At 35.4% G+C, this 26,589-nt stretch overlaps 1 protein-coding gene across 1 annotated transcript in view; it reads right to left on the minus strand.

Moving 5' to 3' along the window:
- KLF12 (KLF transcription factor 12) overlaps positions 1-26,589 on the minus strand; it is a 501,377-nt gene that overhangs the window by 82,527 nt on the left and 392,261 nt on the right. Inside the window, exon 6 of the mRNA XM_049778917.1 lies at positions 10,363-10,425. Coding sequence (XP_049634874.1) covers positions 10,363-10,425 — 63 coding nt within the window. The remainder of the gene's footprint in view (positions 1-10,362; positions 10,426-26,589) is intronic.

Raw genomic sequence — 26,589 nt, forward strand, 5'->3', positions numbered from 1 at the left:
TAATAAAAGGTGCAAATGCACCGAATCAAGTGCACATAGTCTCCAGTCTTCTGCTGTCTTCTGGAGGAGCCGTGTATCAGATTAGTCCACAAGTTGAGGCTGCTTCTATGATGTATGCAGGAATACAAATTTAATGGCAGGGAGAAATAGAAGTAAAAAATCAACAAGTGTAATTACATTAAACTAAAAAGTCTTTGTACTGCACAAGAAGCTAACACTAAAATAGTATAGCACCGAATGAAAGAGAATATTTGAACACAGTAATATTTGACAAAGGGCTAAATCCAAAGAAGGTGCTTATGAAATCCACAACATAATAGCATTAATCTATCCCAAAAATGGGGAGAAGCAGGAGATTGATAGTCCAAAGAGCTGGAGCACAGCTTTGCATGTACAAGACCCAGATCCGTTCCCTGCCACTGCATAGTCCCTTGTGCACTGCCAGGTGTAGTCACCAAACCTAAAATCCCCAGCAATGTATTGCCACCTAAGCACTGTAATGAATGACCATGAATGAATGAAGTTGGGAGAAACTTGAGCACTTCTGGGCATGAGGTGGGGGTATAGGAAGAGTTAAACAGTCCACTTCATAAAAAATGTACAAATGATTTGCAGGCACAGAAAGAAAAGTTTATTATCACTTATTATCAGAAAATGAAAATCAAAAGTTGTCACTTCGTACCAGTAAGAATGGTCTTTGCCAGGGAGGTTGGAAACAACAAATTTGATTGGAGGTATGAAGAAAAAGAGAGTCCCCTTAACCCTACAACTTTGTGTGTATGTAAATTCATCCAAACTTTATAGAAGAGAGTACAGAGATTTCTCAGAATATGAACAATGCATCTAGTAGATGACCCAGCATTTTTCTTACAACGTATCTAAAGAACATGAAATTAAAAGATCTGTGCACACCGATAAACTATGCAGTTCTATTCACAGGTAAAGAAACACCCCAGTATCCAAGGACAGATGAGTGGGTAGAGAAAATATAGACTATATCAATCACTGTAACTTAGCAGCCTGTTTCCCTTCCTCCCTTATTTCTAGCACAAACATTGATGTATTTTCCGTAACTATGGTTTCATTTTTTCTAGAACTTCACAAAAAGTCATGGGTTGTGAAAAATGTGGCATATATGCACAGCGGACTATTACTCAGCTATAAGAAAAGATGAAATGTGTCCTTTTGTGACAAGCTGGATGCAAGTAGATGGGATTAGGCAAAGAAAATTTCACAAGACAAACTACCAAAATATGTCAGTCATACAGAGAATACAAAGAAGCACAGCAAGGAAACACACCAAACCAAAGGAAAACCCAACCTTTGGACTCTTGTATCAGGACTGAGGTCACAAGAGGGGAACAAAAGAAGGGAACAGAGGGAAGTGAGTTCAATGGATTGTGGTGAGGCAATATGGGTACTCTGGTAAAAACGTAATGTATAATTTGTGCAATTCTAACTTCAAAATAGAGTTGTGAAAAATCAACATTATCTCAAAATATTTCTATGTATGAACAAGTATAATAGTGAGGTTATGATAAAAAAAAATAAATGCACTGCACTACTTGAAATGATCCAAAGCTGTACTTTCACATATTGATGCTGGTATGTACCATTGGTGGCTCACACATGAAAGTGGTTTAATTAATAATAAAAAAACCTATAGCACTAACAATATGTTAAATAAATCATTATTCCTAATTGTGTGAATTTTAAGTGTTTAAAAGTGTATAGGTATGAAAAATTAGCTACAAATAGAGAATTTTATGTCACTTGTTATACTTGCTTTATTTTATATATAAGTTATTACCTCCTCCCCACCCTCCACAGGCTTTTTGTAGATAACTTGTTTTATTCTGGGGCCACATCTGGTTGTGCTCAGGATTGACTTCTAGCTCTATGCTCAGGGATCACACAAGGTAGTTCATAAGGAACCATAAGAAGTACTGGGGATCTAACCCTGCTTGGCTGCATGCAAAGCAAGCATCTATCTATTGTACTCTCTCTCCGGCCTGACATATAATTTTAATACTATAAACTTCTTCCTACATGGATTATATGGATTCCACAAAATTTGACCTTAGTTATCATTTTTTTTTTAGGAGGCCACAATCAGTGGCACTCAGGAGTTACTCCTGGCTCTGTGCTCAGAGATTAATTCTGACTGGCTCGGAGGCCCATGTTGGAAATCAAACCCAGGTCGGCTGCATACAAGGCAAACACCCTATCCACTCTGCTATCGCTCCAGCTCTCTCCCTTTTATTTAGTTAAAGATATTTTACATTTTCTCTTGGAACTTACTTGGTGATCAACATATTATTGAGAAGCAAAATGTTCAATCTCCAAGTTTGTGGAGTTTTGAAAAGTAAACTTCTTTGGACCTCTTGCTCATGCCAAAATTAGTAAATATAACTGTTTTTGTTTTTGTAATGAACTGGAAGTAAAACAGGTAACCACAAAGCTAAATATATGTAAAAAATGATTAAAGAATGCACTAGCATATGCCCAGATTGTATTATCAGGTAAAGCATCAATGCAGTTGACATACCCTCTGGTTCTTATATCAGCTAAAGCATAAATACATTTCTGAGTAGGTTTAGAAAGAAAAAAATTACTCACAGATTTTCAATAAATATGAAGGTCAGGGGTTGGAGAATTAGTATTAGTAATAAGGTTTGCAAAGGGCTAACCTGAGCACAGAGCCAGGAATAAGTCCATATGGACTTTGGCCTAAAACAAAACTTAAAAAAAAAAAATAAACCTCCCTCCCAAAAATACAAAATGTGCCCAAATAGTGACAAGGATTAGCCTGATCTTAATCCACCTATTTTTAAGGAAATGTGTACAGTAAAAAAAAAATTGCAGTAAATATTGCAATAAATAATAGCAGTAAAAATTGCAGTAAAAATATCTACTTAAAATTTCTCCCAAAATCATCTTGTTAGTTACTGAAGCAGTACTAGATACAAAAGTCGATTGATAGTTAAAAGAAAGTGAAATTATCCTATCATAAAGTTTTTATTTTTATAAAAAGAGAATTTAAGAAATTTTCTGGGGGCCGGGAAGGTGGCGCTAGAGGTAAGGTGTCTGCCTTGCAAGCTCTAGTGTAGGACAGACCGCGGTTTGATCCCCAGGCGTCCCATATGGTCCCCCCAAGCCAGGAGAGATTTCTGAGCACATAGCCAGGAGTAACCCCTGAGCGTCAAACGGGTGTGGCCCAAAAACAAAACAAAAAAAAACATTTTCTGGATAAAAGAAAATTTAAGAAAATCAGAACAAAGACTTTTATGATAAGATTAATCTGAAAAGTAGCACATAATTTAAAGTATCTGTATTTGCCATCAAGTTAAATTAGAGAAGAGTTTGGGAGTAATTTAAGAATTTGATATCCCAAATAGTAAAAAAATAATGAACATGAATTTACAAAGATTTCAAAACCTCTGAGAGTTTTTGTTTTCATTTGAATTCAGTAGGCATACAGAAAACTTGCAAGCTGGTTTATGATTACATGAACTAGGGCCCATATTCTCAGTTTGTTATCAAACATTGGAGACAGTGCACTTCCAAACTAAATCTAAAGTCAATTTACTGTTGCTTACTTGCCAACACATATAGATTTAAAATTCATCAAGATATTCATGCCAGAAACTAGAATTTTCTTGTATTAAAGTCTATCTAGAGCATCATAATTTTTGTCCTATAAATTAGGAAGCGAGGCGGCAGAACGTTCGGGTAACACAATCAATATTGTCTATAAATAATGAACATGCAAGGATCCACAAATGATGAGTCAACATTTTGGCAGGGAAGAACTGCCACATATTGGTGTGGGCATAGAAGTCTTCATTGGGCTCTTCTGTTTCTTCTCTCTCTCCCTCACACCAATCTCATTGAAATTTTCCAGATGAAGAACTGCTTAGTTTATAACGAATTAAACATTTATCTTATTTAATCTGGAGCTTTTCTCTTGCTCTAACTACAAATAGTTACCTGCCAGCTAGAGGGAAGTCTAGTTGGATGTGCTGAGAACCATGTCTTAACCCTCATCTGACATATAACATCTCTGTTTTGGGGCCTCTATTTCTACAGCTGTAAAGTGAGAGTTGAATAAAAGTTGACGAGGCTACATTTTATTTTCCTTCTGACTCTTCAAACCTTTGGGAATTCTCTAACTCCCCATCCCACTACCCCCAAAGGTCTAGTTCAGCATCTGCTTTCTGAAAGGCTTATAATATCAACAACTGCAGTGTCTTTTTCTATTAAGGCCAAGCCTTCAAACAATAAGGAATATTGTCATTTTTATGACAGAAATCCATACTATTTATATCTTCAACAAATGATTTGCAACTGTATGCCGATAATTACTGAAATCCAATGAAATATTCTATATCCAACAATGAACTATCAACATTGGCAAATGCTTTTCTGCTATCCACATGTCATGATACTTTTCTATATTCAAATGTGAGGTGGCATAATTTGCACAAATATCTCCATTACACTGCTAATAAATTTCTCAAACAACAATATATAACTAAATCTTTTAGGTTCTAGGGTAATGATAATACAGGAGGAAATATGGAAAAGGAGCATAAACGAGTATGTGTATCTTTGAAATACACTCTTCTGAGAATTTGAGAAACTTTAAATCAACCTCAGTGTTCAGTTCAGAAATATTCCTCAACAAGTTTCTTCTTGGCCTGTTCCAATCTACATTTACACATTAAACATATGTTCCAGATGTTTATTATATCCTTGGGAATCAAACAGCCAAAACATAATTTGGAAAGAACTACTCTCTTATGGGTTTGATATCAGAACACAATTGCTTCATGTGAAAAAAAGATCAGTAGTGGCTGGGGAGATAGTTCAAATGATAGAACACATAGTTTGTGGGAAGCCTGAGTTCAGTCCCAGCACTATATGGCCCCCAGAGCACTGCACCACCAGGTGTGGTCACTATATGAAAAAATAAAAATCTGTAAATAACAAAAGTCTATCTGTACATCCAGTTCTCCACTAGGACTTGCCTCATATCCTTGATTTATTCCCCACTGCCGTTCCAAACAAAATTGGGCAGGTTATTATATTTAAGGAAAAGTGTAAATCCTCTCATTTTATTTTACATCATTATTGGACAGAGAAAGGTGTGATCATTTCGGATCAGTAGTGAAAGAAAAGAGATCAGGTGCATGAAATAGAAGATGAAATTCACAAGACTAAGCCTCCAAGGCTTCATAAATCATCAAATCAAATATTGCTGTAATGAGATAGAGAGCACAGTGGGGAGTCTTTTCCATGGACAGAGTTTTACATAAGGCTTACTTTGCTACCTTTGATGAACTGAATATGAAACGAACCAAGCACAGGTCTAATGATATTTTTTTAAATAGTCTTAAATTTTATTGTAGTTGAGGTACCATGGTCACAATAGTGTTCATGTTTATGTTTTTGGTATACCAAACTAAAGCACCTCCACCACCACCAAAATTCCAAAGACCTTCTTCCAGTGTCTTCCCACTACTTCTGGTTTATCTCTTCTTTCCCCCCACCATTTGGTAATCTCAGCTCTGTAGTCAGTTATTAGATACAGCCCTTGCTTTGTTTTTTAATGCTTTTACTGGGGTACTAACATTTTTTTCAAGAAAGTTTTGATTTTTTTGTTTTGTTGTCAGGGATCAAAGCTTAGACTTCAGGAACCAGAATGATAGCACAGCATTTGCAATGGACATTTGCTTTGCATGCAGTCAACCCCGGCTCGATACCCGGCATCCCATGTGGTTCCCAGAAACAGTGAGAAGTCATGTTTTCTGAGTGTAGAGACTGGAGTAAACCCTGAGTGCAGCTGGGTGTGGCCCAAAAAACAACAAAACAAACAAAAGCAAAAAACCCTTAGACTTTTGATACGTGAATTATGTGAGCAATCACTGAGTTACAACTCAGTTAGGAAGTACTTCCTGCTAAAATGAAAGACCTGGTGTTAGAAGGTAATAAACCTGTTCCCATTCTAACATATGTTATAGAACCTTTACCTACATGGACCTCTCTCTCCCTTTCTCCCATTTCATATATTTTTTCCAATTATAGTTTATCTATCTTGAGACAACATGCTTTCCCATTTATTTTTCAACTCTAGAGGAAATGGTTGCCACAAAAATGAGGTCAGTGAATGCTACTTTGCATGTTAACATTCTGCAATGGAAAATACCACTTAAAATTTTAAAATGTGTTTACTCAATAATAAACACTAGTTTGCTATCTCAACTACATTCATTGACTCTTGCAACCCACAAATCATCATACATCTCCTATGTATAAATTCTAAACTAGTTTTGTCATCCTTTACTGAGGTTTAATTGCTTATTTAAGAAACACTTTGGGGGAATTATGGGTAAGTGGGCCACACCAGGTAGAGTTCAGGGCTTATTTCTGAACTGATGCTCAGGGATCATTCCTGGCATTGCTTAGAAGATTACAGTGACAATGGTTTAAACCAGGGTAGGTGGGATGCAAGGCAAGCACTTTAACTCTGATACTGTTTCTCTGGACCAGAACATTTTTTAAAAACTGGAGCAACAATTAATATAATGCACAAAATTATTCAATCACACGCACATATGGCATACTAACTCAAACCAGAAACAGACTAATGTTCACATGTTTCAACATGACATCTAGCTCCATAAATTATACCAAATTTCTTCTGTGTTGCCTCTCTCATAGCAACTACTACTTTCACTTCCTCTTAATTGCTAGAATGAATATTCCTGGACTTCTATAGTGAGTTTCTCCCCCCCAAAAAATGTTTATTACTAACTAGATGTAAGATGCAGGTGATTCACCGAGCTTCTTTCAAGAGAGAAATTTCCACATACCATGTTCACCATAATTATCTGAAGACTCAGAGTAGCATATATAATAGAAATACTGTTTTTTGGTTTAGTTTTGGGGTCACACCCAGTAGTGCTCAAAGCTCACTACGGGCTCTGTACTGAGAAATCACTCCTTGTGGGCTCAAAACCAGATGTGATGATTACAATTTAACCTGGGTTGGCTGTATGCATGGCAAATGCTTCAACTGTTGTATTGTTTTAACTAAGTTATGACCAAATAACACATAGGTTTCAAATCCATGCGGGATGCTACAGTTACATCATCCAGATTAGAAATGCTCTCAATGCTCTGCTTTTCTTATTCTGCCATTACTAGAAAACCTTCATTCAGAGAAAGACAAATATCACATAGTTTTACTGATATGTGAAATCTTAAAAAAAAAAAAAAAGCAAACAAAAACTAAACAAGACAAGCTCATCAATGAAGGGAATAGATTGGAGGCTGCTAGAAATGATAAATACAGGCACATTGGTGAGAAATGGATGGAAAGACACACTTCCAGAAGTCGTGGGGACTGTGAGGAAAAGGGGACAATAGTTTTACATATTGTACTATGCATCTGAAAGTTGCAAATAGAGTAGCTCCTAAAACATCTTTATCACAAGAAAAATAATTAAGCAACAATTAACCAGACTTACTGTGGTGACCTCAATCTATACAAATACAAAATCATTCTGGAGCATATCTAAGACTAATATGTTACAATATACATATAGACATGTGCATACATGCACACACATGTATGCCATGTACATCTGCTAATGATAAAAAAAATACATTTCTTCTTTAACATGTTTTTCTGCAGTTCTCTTCCATTACATTTTCCTCTTCCCAATTACCCATTTGAAACTAGGCCTTAAATAGAATTGCATTTTTAAACGTTATCTTGTATAATAGACATCTCTTCTTAAAGCATTATCTGCATATATCCAAAATATTTTACATGGGTGGCTTGATACAGCCTGCCTCTGTGACATTACACACACGTACATCCACACATACAAGTGTGCAACAGAGAACTCTCCAAAACCAGAAACTGTTTTCTCTTTCTAATCTCGAACTTTTCTCAATGCAAAGGATTATAAATCATTGCTGCTGAAATAAATGAAAGCTGAATTTTCTCGGGGCTAGTAATAAAAATTGCTTTGGCCTTAAAGATTATTTCTCCAGATGACAGTGGCTTCCATTTACTAACTATAGACTGTACTCTGAATAATGCAGGAACAAGTTATCATCACACCAATACTCCAGGAAAAAAAAAAAGGTGAAGAAATGAAAATGCGTTATCACACACATCCTTGTTCCACATTCGCTATTGAGAAATAAGTTGTAGACACTGATCTCCTAACTGACAGTGCTGTGCTCACTCTATTCAAAGCTCACATTGTTCACTTGAGCATCCTATATTCTCTTCTGGGCAATAAAGTTCCTGCAGTACAATATGCCTCGTACAAAGAAGGAATATCAATTCCATGCACTTGAAAGAGGCCCTACTCTCTCCCATTTCCTTTTCTGCAATGGCCATGAGCATTATTATTATTCTCTCAGCTTTCCCAGGTTTGACAAGGGACAATATGCTCTAGTCATTGTGAGAAACTAGGAAGGATGTTCCCGCCTTTACACTTTGTGTAATCAAATGGCTATAGCCTCTGTGCTCCATTTCCCTGTCTGTGAAAAGAAAAGCATAATATTTAACAACATTACCAAGCTATTGTGAGGGCTAATTAGATTTAATGGGGGAAGGGAGGTGAGCTGATTAGACACTATTCACATTCAAAGAATCATCATTTTGTGCCTAAAAATAATTCTGATTTAGGAATAAAATTAATTTAGAACACCAATCTTTGGCAATCATCTTCCCATTAAAAAAATAACCATCGTTTTTCATCAAAATCCTATTCTAAGCACAATTCAATAAAGTGAAAATGGAGGAATGTGAATTTCCCTTCACCTTTGAAATAATATTGCACATATACAGTACGTTTTTTTCCTTTAAACATTACATGAATGTAGAAAGGTTAATTTTGTGAAATGAAATAGATATGGATTTTAAACCACATTATTTCCTTTTTGTTCTTATATTTTTTTGGTTTGGGGACCACACATGATATTGTTCAGGGTTTACTTCAGGCTCTATGCTCAGGGATCACTCCTGGTGGGGCTCACTAGTATCATATGAAATACTAGGGATTGAGCCCAGTTTGGTCAGATGCAAGGCAGGTTTTATCCTGTAATGCTTGCTTGGGCCTCTTAATTCATTTATTTTTGGTGCACCTTAAACATGTGCAGGGTCTGGAGTATTCATCCAGTGGGTAGCACTGGCATCCCATATGATACCCTGCTCCCTACCAGGAGTAGTTTTGTGTTTAAAGCCAGGAGTAACCCTCGAACATTACTGGATGTGGCCCCCCTAAAAAAAAATTCAAGATTTGCAAAATATTTCAAATTGACTGTTAAAAATATAAGTAATCAATATTTTGTGGTGACTGACTTTTCAAGTCTATTCTGGTAAATTTTATTTATCTTTTAATCCAAGAACTGGTCAGTGAAAAATCTTTAAATTCCCCCAATTAAAAGCCAATTAAAAACTACGCTACTTAAGAATAAGATCAGAAAGAATCATCTAAATAGTACTTATCTAAGTTAAAATTAACTATGAAAACCTTCATTGGAAATAGAAGTTGACAGCCAAGGAAAATGAGTGATTGCTTAAATTTCATTAAAAAACTTATTGTGTCTATAAAAAAAACTACTTAAACTACACACTCTCTTACTTTCTCTTAACTCTTTCTCTCAGTTCTTGCCTTTTTTTTTTTTCTTTCATTCCAAGTCTGGAGCACAGATGGTGGTGCTTAAAGGCTACTCTAATCTTTCTGCTAAAAGATGGTTCCCAAAGGTGTTGAGGAGACCATGTGAGGCTAGTGACAAATTAAGGTTGGCTTTAGCCCTGATGTCATCTGTAAAATTTTGAGAATCACTACTTTAAAAAACGTCTCAGTTGGAAGTGGGAACATGGGACAGAGTTGCAACTAGCCTACACTGCATGTCATCTCGCCCCAGTAGTGCTGGGTATAACCCTAGAGTTCATTGGATAGCCATGGTAGTTTCTGGTTCTTTGGAGTACCACACCCTTGCACTAAACCACCAGTAGCACTAGGAGTGGCTCTGAGTTCCCAAGTACTGTTTGGTAGCGAACCTTACCTTTGACTTCTCTTCCTCAAATAAAAAATCAACTATATTTGTTCAGATAAAACTGTCAAATTTAGTTTTTGAAGTGCTTTGACTAGAAAGAACTCTAATGTTCATTTAGATTTTTCCAATGGAAAGGAAAACTATGTAGTTCAGTTAATAGAAAGATATTTTCCATAGAGATGCAGAAATAATTTTCATTTGTTTAAACATACCTCTATTAAAGTTTCCCACAAGACTCATAAATTCTCATAACATATATTCATAACATATACTCACCAAGCAAACTTCTGATTATTCATTCGGTTTCCCCGAACTCTTGATACTGGGGATGGATGTACCCTGTAGATAGAAAAAGAGTAATTGAGTCAATTTTAAAAAATGCACAGTTCCGAATACAAATGAACAAATACAAAGAGATCTGATTTTTAAGCAAACTTCTATATTTGCTTAAAATTCCCTAAAACTTTATTCAGTTTTTGTTTGCTTTTATTGGCCTTCCTGATCTATGAATATGTCCAGGACGGAACCAGGCAATCTACAAACCAGAAAAAATACCTTACCTTCTGCAATATCTTTCTGTTCCCCTTGAATCCCAATTTTTAAAAAGATGCAGTTAAATTTGTATGCCTGTAAATTATGCCTTCATTTTTAGTCTTTGTTGTTTTTAACACAATGAGTTTGTCAGTGTTTATTATGAATAACTCTTTCTCTTTAACCATCAAAAGGACCAAAAATTGGGGCCTGAGCAATTTAGCAAAGTAGTAGAAAATTTTGCTTTGCACATGGCCAATTAGGAACTGACCCAAGTTTGATTCCCAGCATCTCATATGTTTTCCTGAGATTGCCAGGAGCAATTTCTGAGTTAAGAGACAGGAGTAATCCCTGAGCATTGCCAGGTGTGGCCCCCAAACCAAATACCAAACAATAATAAAGGAGCAAAATTTAAACAAAAAAAACAATTACTAATTGCAACTGAGTTTAGTTGTGTGTAGAAAGCATTTTTAAGAACAGTTCTTTACCTCAATAAGTTCTTATTGTCTTCTGTTCCTACCACAATAGGTCATAGTTTAAGTTAACACAGACCCCAGTCAAACTCTAGATTTAAAAACCATAAAAAGCAACATAACAAGGGGTTCAGAATATGCCACCCAAAATACACTGGCTTTGATAAAAAAGAGTCCTTTTGAGTGGGAGCAATGTAGAATAACAGACATAAGTATGGGAGGGGTCTCCAAGAGAGAATCCCAGGGACTGAGTGAGCCCTCCACCCAACATTATATTTCTTTAACTAGATGGATGAGTGAGCACTTTCCATTGGATTAAGACAAGGACAGGAGAGTGAGCTGATTCTCTTCTGTAATTCACATTATAGGGCCCATCTTGTAAAGTCCATCTATACACACAGTAATTCCTTTCTTCAGGCTGTTCCTTCTCTAATCAGACTCTGCCTAATCCCCTTTATCCCAATGTCAACAGCAAGGCATATTTTCTCTGATGTAAAAAAAAAATCCATTATTAAACATGTCCTCATGTTCTAAACTTGGAAGGTTCAAATATGTACCAGCCCAGAGGTTCCAAGAGAAAGGTCTACATAGACAATCCTTAATTCCCATTGGTTTCCCCACACAAATTGTCTCCCAACCTCGGCATAAGCCTCTTTTCTTCAGCTAGTTTTCCAATTTATTTCTTTGCTTTCTTTTTGGGCCACAACAGGCAGTGTTCATGGCTTACTTCTTGTTCTGCACTCAGGGATCACTTCTGGTAGTGATAGGAGACTATATGTGATGTCAGAAATTGAACCTGGGCTGGCACATCCAAAGCATGAGCCTTACCCACTTTACTATCCCTACAGCCCAGATTTTCCATTCAGTCCCTTATTTTGATCAAACTATTCCAAATTCGGAAACCACCCCTTTTAGTTTCTCATCAGTGAGTACTTCTGCACGTGTAGAGCATATATAAATAAAATCTTTTTCTTCTGGATAATCTGCCTTTTGTCAAATGATTTGCAGGTTCTCAAACACTGAACCTGAAGATAGAAAAAAGTCTTTTTCCTTCCCAACGTTCTTTTTCCTTCAGCCAAATGTCATTCAGGTATAGAATCTGCAGCAATGTGGGGGAAGTAGAAGGTAAGTTGGGAAAAAGGGAAGGTAAGCAGATACTTTTAGGAGAAAGTCGAGTCGTTTCCTAGTTATGATGCCTATTGTTGGGCTTTGGGGAATGCAATAGGGAAGTTTGGCCAAATAATGAAGAACTAATAATCAAATGGGTTTTATAAGCTTCTTGGGGAAATTATCTCTAAGGTAGTTGAGCTTCCAGGTACTACTGAGAGCTTCCAATCAGGAACAGGCTACAAAACCTCTCAACTTCTTTGTCTTATCATGTGCTTTTATGTGTGTCCAACTCTTTGTATTGTATGATTCTTTGCCAATTTGCGTACAGATTAACACAAGGGTCTGATGGTGCAATCTTGCTCAGGTCCATGGTTTTAGGGGTTCCTAGGACCACACACCACCAGTGTTGCACTTGGGTATTCAGAGGGCCATATGGCATTGAGGATCCAATCCAGATTGGTTGCATGGAAGGCTGGGACCTTAACCTCTATACTAATTCTCTAACCCAGACATTAATTTTATGCTGACAAGACAAAAATAGGAAAAAAATCTCTCTTCCTTTGCTTTTTTATTTATTTATTTATTTTTGAAATCAAACCCATGGTGCTTAAAGATTACTCCTGGGGACACTCGGATCGTATCAAGGACTGAAACAGGACCAGCTATATGTATGGCAACTATCTCAACCCGACTACTATCTATTCAGCCCTGGCAAAAACAAATGTACAACCAGTTCTTCAAGTCCAGTTAGAACTTATAGACTTCAAAGATCAATAAAACATCCAGTTCTCCATAGTTGCGAGCAAATGAAAATCATTTCCAAACAGATAAGTACAGTTCTAGCCTTCAAGAAGCGACCACTGCAGTCTTTCAGCAAATAGAGAATCAGACTTCACTTTGCATGTGGAAGGCTGATTTAGTCCACATCCCTGATTAACATTCTCCTCCTCACAGTGGCTCTCAATGGCTGCTGCAGCTGAGCTGCTCAGCACAGATTTTCCGCCCTGCATGGGGGAGGGGGTGTTAATTATGCTGAAAGATGGAGAGAGGCCAGACAGCCCCTCTGGTGAACTGTCTCATTCAAGCATGGCCCACTTCCTGCTGTTCTGCAGTGACAAGGATCACCTGTTGGTCTTGGCATCAGGCCAAACTGGGGCCAAGCGGAAATGGCAAATTTAGCCAGAAAATGGGAGCCAGATTATACCCCAAACTGAGAAGGGAGAGACAGAAATGTGTAAGAATTATACAAAAAGTGGGGGAGTCTTATTTTTCTTTTTCCCATTCTCACCCCCACCCTTTTATCCCATATCTGTTTGAAATGTCAAAATGGAATTATGGGTCCAAAAAAAAAATCTTCCTAGTTAAAGCCCCTTGACCTAAGGGGAAATGCAGGAAATCCTTTTAAATCTTCTCTACATTCCCATTGGGGTGTCAATCTTTTTGCCTAAAGTTTTAAATCCTGATTGCCCCAAATACTCAGAGTTCTTGAATCCACTCTATATCCTTTAACTGTTTACATCTACCACTATCCATCATGATAATTCCAGAAGGTGAAGTTTGGGGAAAAAAAAAAAAAGAAAAAATCCAAACCTACTTTTTTATTGCTGCATCTGACTGTAAATACTGGTATAGAAAAAAATTTGAGGGTCCTTAATGCATGTACAATATTCTCTAGGGATTTGTATCTTTAAACAAATTATATTGATCCATAAAACAAATACTCAAGTAAATAATTTCTACAATGGTCAATCTTCAAAGAACTTCTGTGTATGAGCACATAGTTATATAGTTGTGTAAATTTAAGCAGATGAACGAGAAAGCTTTCCCCCTTACTAATGTGAGTAAATTGATAACTTAGAGCTTATTTTATGGGATAAGGTAGATCTCAAATGTTTCAGTTTGTCCTCCCAAGATTGTTTCTTTAAATGGAGAGAGAGGGGCAGTGTTTTTGTGAACTCAGTCTTTAAATTGTGTTGCCTTCCTTCAGCCCCTCCTCTCCTACCTTCTTTCCACATATAGCAAGCAGCAAGGCAGGTAACAAAGTCAAAACCCCAGTAGGAGAATCCACCACCTCATCTGCATGTCATGCATTATTCACAATCTCCTGATTCTTGCACCTGCAGCCAGGCAGAAAGCTTGCAGGGAATGTTCATTATCCTTCCCTGAGTCTCACACAGACTCGATTACTGCTAAACCACTTTGTTCTGTAACTAAGGGTTTCAGACTTTAGTAGTAACCGCTAGATATGGAAAGAAAAAAAAATCACCACGATGAAAAAAAGGGCAATCTTGGTTGTTGTGTAACATGTATGAATTTTACAATGTGCTCTTCAGAGACTCACATTTGGTCATTTACATCACATAGAAAAAAAGATGCTATACCATTAAGACCATGTACACTCATTGTTCTTTTTATATATGCTTATTCATTGGAGGCAGACATTATTATAATTTTACTCGATGCAAAACTTTAGTTTGCTTGCCAAAAATGTGAGAATTTTTTTTGTTATCTTAAAGGAAAAATGAATCTGCTTCTCCTTTGGATTTAAGCATCAAAGGATATGACTTCAACTTGCCTAATCATTAACATTTATAGTTATTCAAAAGAAAACCCATTTTTTTAATGGTTTTATGAGTTTATCAGAAAGGCTGGTGGCTGAAGTAAGAATGTGAAAGCCTGGTATCTAATACTTACCATAACTGCTTAGAAAGAGTTCTGGTTCTCACTTGCCACAGAAGAAATGTGCCATCTTAAATCCAACCTTATAGCCCAAAAGGCACCGGGAGTGAAGTAGTTAAGAGCATAAACTGTCTGTCTAGGATTGAAATCAAATTCTTCCATTTACCAACATAATTTATGACAAGTTTCTTCTCTATGTTTCAGCTCCTCCCATCTCTAGAAAGGGAGGCAAGGATTGTAATAATAAATACTTCTAGGTCTTGTGATTTAAATGAACCAATCATTTTTTAGACTAGTGGTTGGTGGTATCCAGGAAATAACTGATTCAGATAGGCTATTATTAATAGAAGTGCAGTGTGGATTAGAAATGAGAGAAGATGAACTTAGATTTTCTAACTTATTTCAGGGGGCTGTGATAGACAAGAAATATGTACTGTTGCTGTCGTAACTACTATGCTTATATGACTACACTAAAGGTGAGCAAATAAGAGAGACCAATAAACACAGATGGAATTATAAGGGCTGCTTAAACTCACTTCCTAACTGATAATGGCTCCAATATAGTTAACTTACACTCATAGTATTAACCTATGCAAAGGTGATGTATGACATTCATAAATGACTCAAATTTCTAGCCTATATTTTTGTTGAATTACAAACTCAGGTTTTATCATTTCAACCCTTTGTTAAAGAAAATATTATTTTCATCTTCTCAGTCTCAAAGCAGCCCTTAGTATCCTAATAAAGTCCCTTCATCCTAACTGACCCTCATGCTAGAGAGGCTGTTTAATTAAACAAAAATCAGAAAAAACTATTATTTCGAGACCAAAAATTGCTCAAGAAAATTACTCAGTTTGTCAGATTAAGATCATAAATCAAAATCATGAGTAATTATTACATATGATTATTTTCTAAACCTATACTTACATTCATAAGTAGTTTCCTTCCTTGAAATGATATGTACTTAAAACTTAGTTTAGTAGTATATTTGTGGGAGAAAAATCTAGAAATATTTCCATAATAGTTTAAATATCATAATTTCCTCATGCAGAAGTATATGAAGGATAATTTTAAAGTAATCTTGGTCTTGCTTCATTATATTCAGTTGTACTGAACAAAAATTCTCTTGATTGTATGGCTAGCTTGAATATTTTAATTGTAATTTAATTTTAGCAATTTACCAAATAAAATATGTTCCTAACTTCAGTATTTAAATTTAAATATGCCCTTTATTTTCAGACTTTTTTGAGGGAGTGATTAGATGGCCATGAGGTACAACATTTATTGTAGGAAATTTCCCCACCTCCTACACTTAAGCCTCTCAATGATGAAAAGGCATTGATATAATTTTAGAAGATTAGGGGTTGAATTTAAACATCATATAGTATAAATGCACTTTTCCCTCTCCACCATCATTTACTGTAACAGTGTAAATTGTGTTGAAAATACAGCAACCTGAAGGGAACAACATTTATTTCTGTTATACATCAATAGAATCAAGAATTTTTAAAGAGACCACTTGTCACTGGTAAGGTGATATTCAACTGTGAAAAGCAGCCCTCAACCTCCAGGTCCAACTTGCCTTACATTGTTCCAGTATAAAGCACTTAGCATGCATTCATTTAAGAATACATTTGTTTGCATGTTTAGTTCTTGTGCTCTGTCTCTCAAAGTAGCAATATGTGTCTAAGGGGAGAAGGAAGCATTTTCATAGTGATCTCTACTCACTATATTGTCATGACTTGGCTTGAAGTGGGTACTCAGAAAATGTTATCTGATTACCTGTATTTCCTTCCTGAACTATGTCCATATCTAAGTAACCATTGTATCTCTCAGATCTGAATACAACACATCAAACATAGCAGGTATACAACAAGCAATTGTTAAACAATGAGACATGAGAAGATAATAAAGTCTCAGATTTAGAAATGAGCTCTTTCACAGTATTGCCTTCAGAACACCTCTAGAACACCTTGAGTTTCAATAATTGACAGATATTTATAATTAAACCAACAAACTTTACTCAACACCCAAATACAAATGAGGCCTTCCACTGTGAAATAAGATGCATCCCTTCCCTCAAGTGGATCATGAAGTCAAGTTGAGATAAACAGGTAGCAATTATCTTAAAATAGGACAGGAAATTAACTCAGAATTAACTTAGAGCCTTCCTTTTTGAAAGCTCCTTTATTTTACATTTTAAGTTGGTACATGAAGGATAAGTAATACTTGTCTAAAGAGAAGAGGATGATGACAAGAAGACAGAACCAAAAAGGAGTGACATTAGCTACTGAGAAATGAAAGAGAACTGAAATGTGAAGTGGATGAATAGCTATAACTTCAATTCAATGTAGTGAATATTAAATACTTAATGACATAAAACTATTTATTAAAAAAGATGAATAAAAAAAGAAAAGATCTAAGACGCATTAAGGGTACATGAGCTACAATATTAAGACATAGTAGAAAACTGGTCAATCAATAGACATGTAACTAGAGGTGGTAACTGGGGCAGTAAGCTATAGATCAATATCCATTTTCCTGCTGTATTTTACAGCATTGTATCTATGTTACTTAGATTGAATTTAAATACTTTTGCCTAATTTTTAATTATTCATTTATTCAAATATTAATTAAATGTCTATTTTGTCAGACATGTTCTAGAGCCATAGGTACTTTAGGATTGAGAGGGGATAAGACATCTATTAAAATGATATTTTTATTACAGATCTATGTTCAAACTGAGTTTAAAGTTAGACAACAATAGGCCATCAAGTTCATGTGATAAAAAGTCATGGGAGCAGAAAGATGATATAGAAAAGCTCAATAATAAGTTTCAAAGAATGTTTCTTAGATGTAGAGTTTGAAAGGAACATTACTAAGATGAGGAGAAACATTGAAGGCTAGAAAAAAACCAGAAAATCTATACATTGCACTGGGGTGAGTAAAGGAAATTAACAAAGAACCTGATTCTTTTTATCAGTGATGATACATTAAAATTTCATAACATAATTTGGTTGCTGTAGAGACGTGTCATCTCCCTCACCCATTCTCTGATACCAGACAGCATAAAATAATCCATTTCTCCTTCAAAGTGATCTTGAGTGTTGAAGGGTACCAATAACAAATTTGTCAAACACTCCAGAAACTCAAGAATCAACCCTGACTGAACTTGCTCCATACCCAACCTTCTTTCAGGGCTATTACCCTCTCTCCACACTACCCACTTTACATTCCCACAGTCAACAACCTGTTTTCACTAACTCATTCCCATCTCTGACCTGCAGTGTCTCAAACCTCTTCCTCCAATCTCTACTCTCCACTGTAGTCACAGTAATAGTTTACAAGGCAGATCTGTTCGCAGGCCATTCTCCCATTAGTCATTTTTCACAGCTCTTGAAATACACCCAAATCACCACATGGCCTTAAATATCTCAAAGCGGGTCTATGCCAGCTCGCCAGCTTCCCTTACAGTATTCACTATCTACTGCTATCTGTCTGCAATCTATCATTCTCATCTTCTTTCGCTTCTGCTCAGCTCAGCACCTTAACTGGTGCTCCTTTTATCTAGAACCTCAAGATGCCCTCAGCCTTTTTACTTAGTCCTCCTTAACCACAGATCACATTGTTTTGCTTTTCTTGATATACCAAGCTTGACTGTGTCTTAGTATTATAGCCTCTTATTAATCCATGCACTTATACTCAATTGTACTATCAATCTCATATTTATATAGAGGAAAGCAGCAACCATTTTTCCTTATCTCTCCACATAATACTTAGCATCAAGCCCAGGTTTCATAGAAAGTTACAAATTAAAAACTGCCCTATAAAAAAGAAATATAGTAAGAAAACCCAGCTTCCCTTTTCTCTCAAATTTGAACTTGTAATAAAATAGAAAATATAGAATATGTAAATTATAATTTTTGAAGAAATACACCTATCATCACCAGCCTCCAACCTTTCTCTCCTTCCAAAAGATATTAAGTATTGAGAGCAGTACTCCTATGCTTTATTTTAACTTTTTAGTTCATCATCTGCTGTTTTCTTAGATTGAACCAATATGTAATATTTGAAAATTTTTATCTTTCCTTCTGACTTTTTCACTTTGCCTAACTTACTCAAGTTTCTTTTATTTGCATTACATCAAAATTACATCTTAAAAAGAAATATATGAATAATATATCATTGGGTACAGATGTGGTACTTCTTCAAATCTAATCATGTCAATAGTTAGATTGTCTCTGTATCTTGGCTTCGGTAAATAAGACTGCAATAAACTAGGAGTTCATTGAAGAAAGCTCTTCAAATTAATGATTTCATATTTATTAGCTTGATACCGGATTTAGGGTTGACAGATCACAGAATAACTCTATTTTTAGTTTGTGAGGAAACTTCAGACTATTTTCTCAATGGGTAAACCAATGTTCATTCCCAGTAACAATATATGAAGACTTTTATTTGTATTTGTATTTTTACATTGTCAAAATTGTTACTAGTCTTTCTTCAACCTCGTAGGAATGATATGAGAGCTCATAATGTTTATAAACAGCATTTTCTTAAGAAGCAAAGTTATCAATATTTTCATTTGCTTGTTTGCTTATTTGTACATCCTCTTTGAAGACAGTCTATTCAGGTAGTCTCCATTTTAAAAATTGGGTTGATATATTTGATGTTGAGTTGCATAAGTTCTTTTATATTTAAATAAATATCCAATAATAGCTATATCATGTGCAAATCATCTTCCATTTAATGTTGGTTTTTTTTTCAGCAAATGTATTTTTTAATATGCAGTAATTTTAATTGTGATGCAGCCCCAACTGTTAATGTTTGCTTTTATTTTCTTTGCTGTGGAATTGAGATTTCAGAGATATCGCTGACACTGTATCATAAGATACATGGATTATTATTTTTTCTATATCTAGATACTTGAATCACTTTAAGTTTATTTTTGTATATAGAATATAAGAGTGCTTTGTTTTCATTTGTTGAAATAAATGGGGCCTTCCAATTTCCTCAACACCATCTGTTGAAGAAATTTTCTTTAGTGCATTGTATGATCATTGCTTCTCTGTCATAGATTAAATGTGGATGTATGTTTAAGTTATTTTGGGACTTTCAATTGTATTCCATTGATCCATGTTTTTATTTTATTGCAACATCATATTGTTTTACTTACTGCCATATATGGTTTGAAAGTGGGAAATATGATACTTTCATTTTCCACCATTTCCCCCCTCAAAATTGCTTTAGCTTTTGAGGTCTCTGGTGATTTCACATTAAAATTGGTTTTGTTCAGTTTTTTAAAAAGAAATAGCATTTGACTTTGGATAAGGTTCACTGAATATATGTAATATTGCTTTTGGAAAGATGACCATTTTTACTATATAATTTTCTCTTTTTATAAATATGGAGTTTCTTCTACTTTTTTATGTCTTGTTCTATTTACTTGTCTGTCATCTATCATCTACCTATCATGTATCTATCTAGTATCATCTATCTTTTATGTCCTTTTCTTGTCTTGCCTTTTTCTTGTCTGTCTGTAACCTACCTACCTACCTACCTTCTTACCTACCTACCTACCTACCTACCTACCTACCTACCTACCTACCTACCTACCTACCTACCTACCTAAACTATCTACCTAACTATCTGTATCTCTTAGAACCAACAGGAGAGATTCTTGAGTACAGAGCCAGAATTCAAATCGAATTGTGTGTGTGTGTGTGTGTGTGTGTGTGTGAGAGAGAGAGAGAGAGAGAGAGAGAGAGAGAGAGAGAGAGAGAGAGAGAGAGAGAGAGAGAGAGAGAGAGAGAAGAGAAAAAAGAGAGATGTCCTTTGGAGCTGTGCTGTGCGAATTCTGAGCCACTTCTCTTGCCCAGACATTTCTGGGCAATCTTTTTTTAACTGTTGTTTAAAACATCTCTATTCTCTCTTCTTCAAAACCATGAATTTTCCACCCCTTTTATTAAAAAAAATAATTTTGAGTCAATGTGAAACACAGATACAAAGTTGTTCATGACCGAGTTTTAGTTGTGTCATGTTCAAACACCCATCCCTTACTGTTTTTCACTTCTCTCCACCAATGTCCCCAGTCTGACTGTATGGCAGACACTTTACTCTTTCTATTTTAGGCACTGTGTGGTTTGCAATGAGGTTACCGAAAGGGTATCAAGTAAAACACTTTTCCTCCTCTCAGCACCCAGTTTTAGTCCAGAGGGATCATTTCATTTTATTGATCTATTCTCACTTGCCACATTGTGGCAAGCTTTACTAAGGACCAGTCCTCATAATTTTAGTTTCTAGGGTATTATTCTCCTACTATGTTTTTGCTGTTATTCTGCAAGTGAGTATCATCATTCTATGTCTGTCCATCTCCCTCTGACTCATTGCACTTAGCATGCTACTTTCCTTGTCCAACCAGATATTAGCAAATGTCTTAGCACTGCTTTTTTCTAATGGCTGTATAATATACCTTTCTAAGATATACCCTAGTTTCTTTATTCACTTGTCTGTTGTTTCTCTAGGCTTGGTAATCAGGTATTACTTCTGGTAATGCTTGAGGACTATCTGAGCTACGGAGATGGAACGAGGGTCAGCTGTGTAAAAGATGACCTGAACTATCTCACTGGCCTATAATTTCTTTCTTCTCTCATTTATCACTGTCTTCAAGGAAGAATGTAAACAACTTCTGTATATTGATTTTCTAGCCAGTTACTTTACTGCTCTCATTTATTTTTAAGAGTATTTTTAGTGGCACGCTTAAGGATTTTCTCTCTATTTATTTGCAAATGTAACCATTTTGCTTATTTTCTTTCCAATCTGAATTTCTTTTATATTTTGTTCATATTAGTTATACAGACTGAGGTTGCTAATACTAAATTAAACAGAATGATAATGGAAAACATTGTTTTGTTTCTAATATTAAAGGAAGAACTTTCACTTTTATAGTTTATAGCTTTTGCTATTTTATAGTAGATTCCTTATATTTCCATTTTCTTGAGAATTCTTATCAGAAATGGATGCCTAGTTTTGTCAAAAGTTTTCTCTATATTTCATAATGGACATAAGATTTTTTGTTTTTCTTTTGTGGAAAAAAGTGAACATTGTGTGAAAGTGGTGAAATTCAACATTTGTTCTAGCGTTCATTCTTGAGCTAGCAATAACTTCTTGCTTGATTTGTGTTAGGAAAGTTGAATGAATAACATATAAATGATAAATTATACTTCTACAATTTTAAATCACTATTTTAATTTACATCAAAATAAAACATGATTAATTTACTCATTTATGGGTATGTGTGTGAGCATGCAGGCTTGCATAAATGTGGTACCAGAAATTCAACCCAGAGTTAATATGTGAAGTATAAATGATACAATAGATTCTCAATTCCATCCCCTAAACCAAACATGTATTTGTTTGTCTGAGTAATATCTGGAGATTTTTAGGGGCTATTTCTAATGGTGTTTAGGGAAGATCATGCAAAGCCAGGCATCGAACACAGACCTCCTACATGCAAATTATGTGTATCAATCCATAGATCCTTCTCTCTACAATTAAAATAATTTAAAAACGCCATTGTTTGGTTGATATAAGAATATAAGTAATGGGCCAAAGTAATAGCACAGCAGACAGGGCACTTGCCTTGCATGTGGCTGTTTTGGATTTGATCTCTAGCATCCCATATGGTCTTCCCAGCCCACCAGAAGTGATTCTGAATATGGAATCAGAAAAAGCCTGAGTCCTGCTGGATGCAGCCCCAAAACCTACACATACAAATATGCACAAACACATACAATATAGAAATTCTAAGATCTTTGGTTTTTATTCAGTGACTTTTTAATTATTCTAAGGTTATTGTTGCTAATATTCATTTTACATATTTATAAATACTGAATTTATTTTTATGTACATATAATTTTCTCTCACTTTTAAATTCATTTCTTAAAGTAAGCAAATTCATCAATTCTAATTTCACCACCATGTTTTTGTGCAAATATTGATGAGTCACAAATAAGTTTAAAAGAAAAAGAAAGGTAAATCTGTTTATGTTTTGTTTTGCTTTTTTAGGGAGTGGGGAATATACCTGGCAGTGAATTGAGATTACTCCTAGCATTGCACTGAGGAATCACTCAGGGTAGGCTTCAGAAGCCATATAGGATGCCAGAGATTGGACATGGGTTGGTTATGAGTAAGGCAAGCACCTTATTTGCTATATTATCTCTCTGACCCCTGAATATTGTTTTTAAAGTTCATTTTCTTGTCAGGATTGGGTGTTCACTCAGCTGTATTTAGGGCTGATTCCTGGATCTGCACTCAGAGATCTCTCCTGAAGGGATTCAGGCAACCACATTGGCTACATGCAAAGCAAACGTTTTATGCACTTTATTCTCTTCAGCCCCAAAAGAACATTTTTAAAAGGTCAATAAAATAATGTATGGTGAGATTTTAGGAAAAAAATTTAGATTCTGTCTACAGAATCAGAACCTGTTCTACAGAACCTGACATTTATTAAGGTAAATACATAGCAAAATTCTGCTTTGACCTGAGGTATTCTGGAAATTGCTTTAATTTTCTTCTTACTTTTGCATGTACACAAATATTATATATTAATTTTTAGTGTTCAGTACACAGTTCTTTATAGTTCCTGTCTTTTCATATATAAACTGAAATTCTTTGACTTATTCATTAGTGCAAACTGTGTTGGGAGAATTTTATGTATTGACAGGCATTCTGATAAGTACTTATTCTATTAGTAGTCACACTGGTAATGTCTTTTGCTTGGTGTGCTGTCAAAAAATAGTAGTAAGGAGTTGAAAAATTAATTCCAAATGCTTTCACTGCCTCTGGCTACATTAATTTTAAAATGCCTCATTTATATTAAAAATAAGAGGCAAAGTTAAAGTATGTAATATGGGCATTTTGTCACCCCAAATTGGATCTATTACAATTTAGCATTCTCTCACGAAGGTGTTATAGCTCGCTAGACTGCACCATTTTTCCTTTGAGCAGAGAAAATTTTTACATCATTTGGTTCACAGGCACAATGAAAATGGCATAACCCAGACTCCAAAGATGATAAGCCTTCTCTAAAGAGAAAATGTAACATATTTCACTTGCAATAAAATTTTAAATATGCTAGAAAATAACCAATTTAATAATTAAATGCAACTGGCATCCTCATTTTCTCTGTTCAAAAAATAGATTTATGTATTGAGCGCAAGGTTGTGTAAATCCCAATTTGTTTTGTCAACATTAAATCAATTGGAGAAAACAAAGTCCAGAAGGTAGACAGGACTGGACCACAATGCAGTGGACAGCTATGGCAGCAAATGCTCAACCCCAAAACATGTCCATGAAGCTTGTTTAACCAACAACTCAAAAAAGTTTATCCATAACTTTTTGTCAGGGCTTGAACCCAGTTTGGCCACTTACAAGGCAAATGCACTACTCACTCTACTATTGCTCCAACCCCTATAGTTTTAATTACCCTTCTTTTTTGGGGGGTGTACACAACAACACAGTTGTTAAAGGGTTACTGGCTCTGCACTCAGGAATTATTACGGACAGAGTTGAAGAATCCTATGGGATGTTGAACCTTATGAGTATTGAACTCGGGTGAACCACATGCAAGGCAAATACTCTACTCATTGTACTATCACTTTGACCCTATTTTTTTTTTAATTTTTTAAGAACAAAAAAAGCTAATGACTCTTCTACCAACAGACTCTTCTATTCCATATATTTCTCTATTTCCTTTTGTATTCCTTCTTCACAAAAGTGCTTCTCAAAGAAATGCTGTTTTTCTCTCTTACCTGCTCTTTGACGTACAACACTTGTCTTTGACATCTCTATTCCTGGCATAGGTCTTCCAAAAACTATTTTGATAGTCACCCATTGATCTGTGTTACTGTTATTGTTGTTTCTCAGAAAATTTGATAGTAACTCTGATCACACTTCATGTGATTAGTTTAACTCTTATTTCACCGGTGTTTTTTTCTTTGCTTTCATAATTTATCCTTTCTTTCTTTGGCATAGGCCAAACAGTATTTCAAAGCCAACATTTCTACAGTACTTTGCTTTGTCATTTTCTTTAGAAACATCACCCTCTTTTTCAGCTGTGGCTTCCCAGATATCTATGGGAAGCAAATCCATTCCTGTAAGTCTGCTCTTCCTGCAGAATTCCAGCTGTCTATAATCAAAACCATGTTTCCCTTTATTCTTCTAGTCTCTCAAAATCATAGTATTCCCTTTGCCTTCTACTGTCTAGTATCAACACATCTTGCCAATCTTCTTGTTATCAAATCTGTTCTATTCTCTCCCTTCCCTCCAGACCTCTTTGGTTTAGACACTTTTTTTTTTTCAAATGTGAACTATTGTGGATATCATCGAGATTTATCTTGATATTAGTCATCTTCCTTCCGAGTCATTCTGCACACCACTTGCTGATGAATTCTTATGTAATAACATTACTCCTCTGAGATGAAATCTTCCAGTGGCAATGCATTTTTGAGGGAAAAATCCAGAGACATTTATACCTAGTCATCAGACATATTCCACCTTCTGGGTTGTACTCACCTTGCAAGAATTTCTTCTTCTCACAAAATTAGTGTCACACTCTGATCCTCTTTCCTACCACTGCATTTTTTTTTCATTGTATTCTACATACCTATATACCTGGCATTTTCTCCAGACCTACCTTACCCTAGTACCCTTTGAGATTTAGCCTTGTCAGCCCCACATTAACTCAAAAGGATTTTTCTCTGCTCTGGCCACTGAAGTAACCAATGTCCTATTACTTTTTTTTTTATTAGTTAACTGTTATCTGATAACAACTGTTTGAAGCACTGATGTTATTTTTGTATTCCTTTATGAAAATAAAAATTGACTGAAATCACATTTAATTCTAACATTATATTAGTTTCCTGTGTTAGTTATTAAAATTGATATAATATATACTGTATTAACTTCATCACTAAATGAAGGGGGTTAATTAGTTAATTAGAGGGGTTAAAGTAATTTCCTTGTACATGGATGATCCAAGTTCAGTTGTAGAAATTGATCCTTGGCTTTACATCTTGTCCCCTAAACACCACCAGGAGTGTTCCTTGAGCATAGAACCAAGAGTAGGTACTGAACATCTCTGGTTGAGTACTCTAATCTGCCCTCAGAGAGTACAGCAAATAAGGCTCTTGCCTTGCATGCAGCAGATCTGGATTTGATCTCCAATACCCCATAAGGCCCCTAAGCACCTCCAGGAGAGAGCACAAAGCCTGAAGTAAACCCAAGCAAAGTCAGGTGTAGCCCCAAGGGGGGAAAAGAGTCAAATTTCATCCTTCCCATAGAATTAATTCCTTTCCAATTTATCAGAATCCCTAACTTGTCCTGGTAATTACCAGATTGGCCTTATAGTCTGATGTTCTTAAACTTATATTATTGCAACTTGATCTTTTTTTGTTTCTTTTTTTTATCATTTATAAATTCTTATTTTAAAGTTGTTTTACAGTATATTGAACTTTCTTAACACTCAAATTTTCCACATAGTCTAAGCATACAGGAAGATTTTATGTTTAACACCACTGTTAATGGGAGTTTGATTTTGGAAGTGTCTATGCTAAATCATTTTTAAAAATATAAATTTTTAAGACTATTCTCTCTTGGTAATCATTGAGAAAATGTGGAAAGATGAATTGTCATATCATAAATTAACTCA

Source organism: Suncus etruscus, chromosome 8, assembly GCF_024139225.1.
Source record: "Suncus etruscus isolate mSunEtr1 chromosome 8, mSunEtr1.pri.cur, whole genome shotgun sequence".
Taxonomy (NCBI): Eukaryota; Metazoa; Chordata; class Mammalia; order Eulipotyphla; family Soricidae; genus Suncus; species Suncus etruscus.